This window comes from Schistocerca gregaria, chromosome 5 (assembly GCF_023897955.1).
Source record: "Schistocerca gregaria isolate iqSchGreg1 chromosome 5, iqSchGreg1.2, whole genome shotgun sequence".
Lineage (NCBI taxonomy): Eukaryota > Metazoa > Arthropoda > Insecta > Orthoptera > Acrididae > Schistocerca > Schistocerca gregaria.
Window position 1 is genome coordinate 387,763,023 of NC_064924.1, and position 9,159 is coordinate 387,772,181.

General features: G+C 38.4%; 1 protein-coding gene across 1 annotated transcript; it reads left to right on the forward strand.

Annotated features, from left to right (window-relative positions):
• Positions 1 to 2,294: 2,294 nt before the first annotated feature.
• On the forward strand, positions 2,295 to 5,649 carry LOC126273142 (probable ATP-dependent RNA helicase DDX23). Its single transcript, XM_049976598.1, has one exon. The coding sequence runs from the start codon at positions 2,541 to 2,543 to the stop codon at positions 4,980 to 4,982; it is 2,442 nt and encodes an 813-aa protein (XP_049832555.1). The 5' UTR covers positions 2,295 to 2,540; the 3' UTR covers positions 4,983 to 5,649.
• The last annotated feature ends 3,510 nt before the right edge of the window (positions 5,650 to 9,159 follow it).

A 9,159-nucleotide genomic window follows, 5' to 3' on the forward strand; every position in this document is an offset into this window, starting at 1 on the left:
TCTTTTGGAGTGCAACCTGGTGGAGGGAGGAAACGAATTGATTCGACGTCAGTGGAAGCGGTGGGCACAGCAGTGCAGGAGGAGATGAATAGTGGTGTGCAAACGTGTACTGCATAGATAATTGTCCGAACATTGAACATAGCCGCGGGCAAGGTGCGTAAAATCCTATGAAACATACTTCTTTGCTATCCATTCAGTATGACCCATGTGCATGAGTTTCTTCCTGTTCACCCGCCAACAAGAGAGACCTTTGCTTTAGAATTTTTTACTCACATGGAAGTGGACAATGATTAGCTGTGGAAGATTTTGTGGACAGACATTGCCCAATTCCATCTGACAGGATATGTCAATACACAGAATTGTCTAATACAGGCAACGGAAAATGCACACGCAAAATAACCAGTACCACTTCATCCTGAAAAGGTCATTGTGTGGCGTTGGTTTACGGCATCATTTATCGTGGGGCCATATGTTTTCGAAGAGACAGGTGCTTCTGGTCCTGGTATGTGTTCCATCACTGGTAAGCACTATGAGTGTCTTTTGCACAACCACGTCATTTCAGCTCTCTCACAGCTTGGATAGGATCATTTTTATACAAGATGGACCAGCTCCACACATTATAAATCCATTTAAGCAGCTGCTGAAGCGCCATTTCGAAAATGCTAGAATTATCAGCCACCATTTCCCTACAGCTTGGCTATCCCAATCATCTTATCTTAATCAGTGTGACTACTAGCAGTGGGTCTATCTGAAAGATGTTGTGTTCCGTGTACCGATTGCAAACTTAGCTGTATTGAAGGCACGCATTCTAAACATGACCCTGGAAACATTTCGAATAGTTGTGGAACATGATGTTTCTCCATTTCAACTTGTTGCAGAAAACGGTGGACAGCATATTGAACAAGGAAATTAATGATGCGATTTGATTTTGATTGATGCTTTCTACACAGTTTTTGACCTCATGATAATTAAAAACTGATCTAATTTATGCTTTTTATGCGGCCTCAGAACCATTAAAAACTGTTTTGAGCGATGCTTTCTATGCGGTTTTTGGCCTCAAGACAATTAAAACGGATTTTTCCAAATTTGATGTAATATGACCTTGCCATGGTGGATGAGCTTACGTAACTAACAGTTTTAGACCTTGTGGCGATACCTGTAAGACACCGCTAGCCCACGCCTCTCGCGGTGTGCATTTAACCCCATTTAAATGACGCGCCAAGCGCGCGCCCAGCGGCTGTACGATTAATTAAATAATCGGCGTGCTAAACACAGTTGAAATCTCTGGTCCAGAGGGACGTGAAGAGGCTGTGGTCCAGAGAGAGAGTAGAGTCAGTCGATTCTTGTTCAGTCTTAAGAGTCAGTCGAGCTAGAAAGTGTCTTGTGAAACGATCATTCTGTGGATAATATTAGTGTGATGATTTCTTTTATATGTGTTGTGTTGTCTTCTTCGATGATTGAAAAAAAAATAGGTAAAATAAATTTTTGTGATGTCCATCAATAAGTTCATTCCAGTAAAAATAGAACCACTTCCCTTCACCTTTATTCACCCTTTTTTCTTTCTTTCCTTTCAACAAAACAAAAACAAAAAATTACCACTTCCCTTTTTTTTTAATTCCGGACATCACAACCTGTACAACCATTCACACTGAGTAGTATAGTTTGTTTAACATCAAATATATGTCTTCGGAATTGATGTATGTATGTATAATTCATTTGTCAGTTTTAGTCAACCACTATTAAATTAGGATGCTTACAGCGCCATCTACTGCTGCATTTTGTAGCTATTTATTTTTCTTCTGCCATATGTCTCCCCCCATCTCCGATAATATTCCGTTGCAATTTGACATCATTCTGTCTAGTTGTGTTATTTCTACAGCAGTTCGAAAGGTTAACTTTAAATTAATCACCCTGTATTTTAGAAATATTTCAAAAAAACATAAATGAAAATTTTAATGTCCATGAGCATGATTCAAAACAAAAGCAAAAGTTTCGTTTCTAGTCTGTAAGAAAACAAAACCTCCACCACGAACAATGGTATACAAAATTACAATAGTCTTCCATATAAGGTAAAAATCACATCATAATTCACACTCTTTTGTAAAACCCCAAGGGTATACATATTAGATCATTATATCTATTCAGGAGCAGAATTTTTTGAATATTTGGGATGCAAGAGAATGGAAACAAGACATTCCAACTACTCCAAGTAGTGCAATCTCTTTTGTGGATAACATTAAACTTTGAAGCAGTTAGTCTTTTATCGTTACTAGCCACATCTCCATGTTCACAGCGGTGTAAGGTATCTTCCTCAAGGAAGAACTTTGAACCACTATTCATTAATCTTTGGTTTGATGGTGAAGTTAGTTTGTTTTGTTCTTGAATGTGGTGTTGTTAAATAGATTGGTGAGCATAGGACATTTAATGTGGTAGTGTTTTTCCATGATGTTGCTGTATATCCGCTAACATGTGATAAGCCTCAAGGGGACTTTGATTTTTTTCGTGATTTTAAGTGCATTGGATTTATACTTCACTGTGCAATGGTGTACGATAGAGACAGGCGACGCAGGAGTCGAAGTCGTGACAGAACTGAAAAAGATAGAGAACGGCGTAGCCGTAGTCGTGAGAGGAAAGATAAAGACAGGGAACGTAGAAGTCGCAGTGCCGATAGGTTAGACAAGGATCGAGACAGATTAAAAGAAAAGGACCGTGCAAAAGACAGGGCAAGAGAGAGAGAACGCGACAAGGATAAGGGCTATGTGAAAGACAAGGATAGAGATAGAAAGGAGAGAAGCAAGAAATCGAGAAGTTTATCACCTGACAGACTGAAAGATCGAGCAAAACGACGGCCGGACAAAGATCGGTCAGCTACAGAGAAAGATGGTGATGACTCCAAACTTAAAGAAGAAGATGAGGAAGGATCACACGAACACGATGCGAAGAAGGAGCCATTGTCGCTGGAAGAGTTGTTATCCAAAAAGAAGGCCGAGGAGGAAGCAAGAAGCAAGCCAAAATTTTTAACTAAAGAAGAGAGAGCCATGGAAGCCCTAAGACGAAGACAAGAAGAAGTGGATTCAATCAAGAAAAAACTTGAGGAGGAGCGAAAAAAACGCATGGAATTTGGCAAAGAAGCTGTAAAGTCGTTTGAGACTCAACGAAAAGACAAAGATTCAGATAGGTCCAAGGATTATAGACGACATGAACCTGTAAAAAAGGATAAAGAAGAAGACACGCAGTATAATAAAGATAAAGAGAAAGAGGTCGAAGCCATCAAGGAACGTTATCTTGGTCTAATCAAGAAAAAACGACGAGTCAGGAGACTTAATGATCGGAAGTTTGTGTTTGATTGGGATGCATCAGAAGACACATCAGTGGACTACAATCCCTTGTACAAAGAACGTCATCAAGTTCAGTTTTTTGGACGTGGAAATTTAGCTGGAATTGACATAAAGGCGCAGAAGCGCGACCAGTCCAAGTTTTACGGAGAACTTTTGGAAAAACGCAGGACAGAAGCAGAAAAAGAACAAGAAAAAATAAGATTGAAAAAATTACGAAAGAAGGAAGAGAAACAGAAGTGGGATGACCGTCATTGGTCCGAAAAATCGCAAGACGAAATGACAGAGAGAGACTGGCGAATATTTAGAGAGGACTATAACATTACTATCAAAGGTGGTCATATACCAGATCCTATTAGAACTTGGAAGGAATCAGGAATTCCCAATGAAATACTTCAAATTATTGAGAAAGTTGGTTATAATGAGCCAACACCTATCCAGAGGCAGGCAATTCCCATTGGCTTGCAGAACCGTGATATTATAGGTGTTGCAGAAACAGGTTCTGGTAAAACTTTGGCCTTCCTCATACCACTGTTGATGTGGATACAGTCTCTGCCAAAAATTGAGAGAGTGGAAGATGCTGATCAAGGACCATACTCAATTATATTGGCACCCACCCGTGAGTTGGCCCAGCAGATTGAGGAGGAAACTAACAAATTTGGTCAGCCGTTAGGTATACGTACAGTTGTTGTTGTTGGTGGTTTGTCAAGAGAGGAACAAGGTTTCAGATTGAGAATGGGGTGTGAAATAGTGATTGCCACTCCTGGACGTCTTATAGATGTTTTGGAGAACAGGTATTTAGTCTTGAATCAGTGTACGTATATTGTTTTAGATGAAGCTGATCGAATGATTGACATGGGTTTTGAACCAGATGTCCAGAAAATCCTGGATTACATGCCTGTGACAAATCTGAAACCTGATACAGAAGATGCTGAGGATGAAACAAAGCTTCTGGCTAACTATAACACAAAAAAGAAATACAGGCAGACAGTTATGTTTACAGCTACAATGCCACCTGCCGTAGAGAGATTGGCACGGACTTATTTGAGGAGGCCTGCAGTTGTATATATTGGATCTGCAGGCAAGCCAACTGAAAGAGTGGAGCAGGTTGTGTATATACTTCAAGAAAACGATAAACGCCGCAAGTTGCTGGAGATACTGGAACGTGGTGTAACTCCACCAGTTATCATTTTTGTCAACCAGAAGAAGGGTGCTGATGTTCTGGCAAAAGGTCTTGAGAAATTGGGATACAGTGCTTGTACTCTTCATGGAGGCAAAGGACAAGAACAACGTGAATATGCGTTAGCTAGCCTTAAGAGTGGCACGAAAGACATTCTTGTTGCGACTAATGTTGCAGGAAGAGGTATTGATATAAAGGATGTATCAATGGTTATAAATTACGATATGGCAAAAAGTATTGAGGAGTATACCCACAGAATTGGCAGAACAGGTCGTGCTGGAAAACATGGTATGGCCATATCATTCTGCACCAAGGATGATTCTGATCTGTTTTATGATCTCAAACAGACTATATTGTCAAGTCCAATATCCACGTGCCCACCAGAATTGTTAAACCATCCAGATGCACAACACAAACCAGGAACTGTAGTTACAAAGAAACGAAGAGAAGAAAAAATATTTGCATAATTATGTGTGAACTACTGTGTTGTTGTGTGTGTTTGCTACAAAGGAAGTGTCAGTGTTATAGCGTACAAAACCTCTGTTGTATAATAATTTTGTGTGTCTGTTGTGCACTACAGCAGAAATGACACTGTTGTACAAAACATCTGTTGTATAATAGTTTTGTATCATTTATTTTTTTGTTTTCAACAGACACTTGATGTTTATTGTTTTGTGATTTCTTATTAAATTGAAAAAGTACTGGAAAATATTTTTATATATCTTCGAATGGCATTTGGTAGTTATGATGAATACTGTTCTTTGTGGTGTGTTTACAATTTAGCATGACATTCATGTAATGACAACATTGTGCAACCAAATTTAAGTTTAAGGAGAAATGACAGGGATTAATGATTCATAGCGTTATACGTTTTAAGTTTAACAACACTCAGTTAACGTGCATGTGAACAAAAAGGGGAAAATGCCCGGCTGCTCTTAATAAGTTGATAGTTGTCCAGAGTATCAGAGGGACAGCTCCTTTGTGACTACCAAGTTTTGATATTTCTCCATTTATGTTAAACATAGTTTCAGTCTTCATAACTGTTCTACTGCACTATTTTATTTTTGTTCCATAAAGTTGTGTGGATTCCTTTTTTTGTTTTTGATTGAAAATAAAATGTGCAACTTTTCTGGACTTTAAATTGGATTCAACACCACCACCATCTTCATAACATGTTAAATAAATAGAGTGTGTCAATTATTCTTCATTTTGATTATAGGCCCTATGATTTTCAATGTGCTACTTTATTCCCATTGATATGTTCTTTAGTTTGCTGTGCTTTTGAGAGCTGCAGGTATTTAAGTAAAGGAAGTATTTGCTATCTATGTATATAATATTTTATGCTGCAAACTTATTAAATCTGTTGTTTACTTTATAGTCTTTTCCTTTTCTTCTCTGATAAAGTATAACCCGTAAATGAGACGTCAGGATGTTGACACTGCTCAACAGTTATGTATTATGCAATGGCTTTCTCCTAATTAGAAAGCTGTCATGCTTAATGTCAGTATGTTACTTTTTAAGTATAATGTGGTGAATTAAATCCAGAATGGTTGCTACTATACATGAATCTAAAATACAGAATGTGAACTATTTTTCAAGGAAAGTTTGCACCCTCATTTAAGTTCAGTATGGAGTATATTCTGTCGCAGTAATAATCAGGAGTTAGAAGGCTTGACATTAACAAACAGCCAAGATGTATTAGGTACTAAATTAAAAGTACTTAATGTTTCTATTAGTTAATTGAATTTATGGAAACATTACAGTTGCATGATTACTTTGCATCACTGAGGGAAGTACACAGTAAAATAAGCTTTGTCTAATGCCAATAAATATTTGTATTAATAGTTACTTTCTGTCTTATCTGTGAGGGAAAACAAGATCAAAGGCTTTGAATGACAGAGTGTTAGCAGACATGTTATTAACTCAAATTCATTTGTTAACAGGTGTGAAAGTGCTTTTTGTGGTAGTTATTTCTGCATATTAATGTAAGTCTTTCGAATTTTCCATGTCGTAGAATATTTTCGTATTTGCTTCTATCAGAAGTATGTTTCAAGTTTGTGTGCCATCAGATCAGTGCAAGGGTGCTAGTTTTTTTGATGGCAGATTGTTGTGTGAAGTTGTTTTACTTTGTCTTGAACTTACTTCATTCTCTTTGTTGTGGTATTGCATATGACCATGCCAGTAATGGCTATTCAGTTTTATTCACAGTAGGAAAACATGAAGAAAACAGTTGACAAAACTATTAATGTATAATTTTTACTGTTGCATTGTTAATGTGTAACAGTTTTAGCAACACTATTAGTGAATTGGTAACTGTATGAAAGGATGAAATAGTGTTTTACGGGCAGCGTGCCATTGTTCAAGAAAATAAAGTGTTGGCATACATTTATCTTCAAACTCAAAACTCTGTATCTGGCAGGCATTTTCTTTACATAAAAATTATTTGTGTCCTTGCCCCAGTCTGAAGCTTAAGATTTCTTTGCATATCATTTTGTTTTATCGCAGCTCGGCTAGACACTCATATGTAATGGCAAAGATTCATTTAATCCAAAGGCTTGTAGGTAATCAGACTTGAGAAGAGGTTGCACTGATAGGCTGCCTCAAAAATAGGCCTGTAACGTATATTCGTTCCATTGAAATTAAATGGCATTTAATGTTTTGTAACAGTTACATTTTTTGGGTGCCCATGTATATCATTTTCACACAAAACTCCAATGCACACTACATCTTTTGCAAAAACAGCTCATTCTGTGTCCTTAAAGTATTTTTGATAATCCCCAAGCTTCAGGCAGTGAAGAACTCAAGGAGAAGACAGTACAACATTTAAAGTAAGCTTCTTATAACAATTTAACCACCCATCTAGTTAAAGTGTCAGGTGGACTGTGGGAGGTTACTTGATACCAAATTGCATTGACAGTTCTGAGAGGTGGAGGGGGGGGGGGGGGGGGGGCTAAGTGAGTGTGATCTCTTTTGGAAAGTGAAAGTAACTAAAATACTCCATCTATTGCACCAATACATTGAACTACTGTTAAGTTAGCATTTACTGTTTCTCCTTGTCTGCCAACTTATGTTCACAGTACATATATTTGGGTGTGTGTGTTTTCTCATCTCGTGTATGTGGTTTACCCTCCGTGGGTGGATTGTGCTACATATTGGAAGGTTTACCATACACAGGTATTGGTGGATTGTGCTATGGGAAGCAGAGCAGCTCTAAAGTGGAATGGTGTTGTCTGCAGGGAATTTAGTAAGACTTCAACAATACGAAATCCTACAAAATTCCCTAGGATGTCAAAGAGTGAAATGAGAAGAGACGTTTGGTGGACAGTAAGATTTTTAAGTGTATGTGGGACTACTAGCTGAGCAGTTTTGCAGTCTGGCAACAACAAATTTAGGACAGCACTGGTTGTAGATTTATTAAGGTTGGAGATTAAAAGAAGTGATTAGTGCATCATGTATGGAATATGGAATCTTATGAAGACCTAAAAATTTGTCATTTCTTAACCACATATAGTAAGCACTCTTGCCTTTCTTGCAAGGTAATATGAATTAGGATATGTTAAAAGTCTAAACAGTTTGCTAGCAGAATGAGATTTTCACTCTGCAGCGGAGTGTGCGCTGATATGAAACTTCCTGGCAGATTAAAACTGTGTGCCGGACCGAGAGGTTCGCAGGAGAGCTTCTGTAAAGTTTGGAAGGCAGGAGACGAGATACTGGCAGGAGTAAAGCTGTGTGGACGGGACGTGAGTCGTGCTTGGGTAGCTCAGATGGTAGAGCACTTGCTCGCAAAAGGCAAAGGTCCCGAGTTCGCGTCTCAGTCCGGCACACAGTTTTAATCTGCCAGGAAGTTTCAGTTTGCTAGCAGTTGTACTTGGTGGTGTTATGTGTTAGTTCATTTGTGCCTCCAAGTACCCACTGTAGCTTATGAGTAGCTGTCTTTGTTTTTTGCTATCTTGTACACATTGTTTGTGGTGGGTCCATCTGCTACAAGTCAAATGTTATTTGAAGTGTCTGTTACCTTGTAATTTCTGTTTTACATGTTTCTTAGGCCTTACAGATGATGGTGGTTGACAGGGTCATGAAAGTGTTTTAGTGCCTCTATTTGAGCCTTAAGTAGTAATCAGGTGTCAGGATGCAGGTACCAAATGTCAAATCTATTAGCCTGATGCTTGTTCCTCAGCTATATAGCCCACCTCCATAACTTCGTGCTGTCTGTTTGTCTACCTTACTTCAGAACTACAGGAAGTAATCAAGCCAAAAAAATCCTTAGTGTCCTTTCATTATTCCACCGCACTATCCCTGTACTGGAGATGAAGTGGGTTTTTTAACTGTTTTCTAAGCTTTTGAGCAGGTCTCTGGTTTCTGACTATTGCTTTGGATTCACCTGGTAAGTATGAAACAATGTTCTGCCTCAGAAGCTCCACTCTTAAGATACTGGTAACTGCTAGTATCGGGCAGTAGGAGGTTGACTATACTTATTTTAGGATAGGCAGTAGGAGGTTGACTATACTTATTCTATAGGATATGCTCAATATCCTGTGAGTTTTCACCTGCAGTTTCATTCCCCTGTGCAATTAATGTATGTACAATTGATTTGCTTACTGTGACAATTTCCACTTTCTTTTTAGGCTTTCCAATGTACTTCAC

Coding starts and splice junctions, on each gene's coding strand:
- LOC126273142 (XM_049976598.1), top strand. CDS start 2,541: ATGGTGTACGATAGAGACAGGCGACGCAGGAGTCGAAGTCGTGACAGA.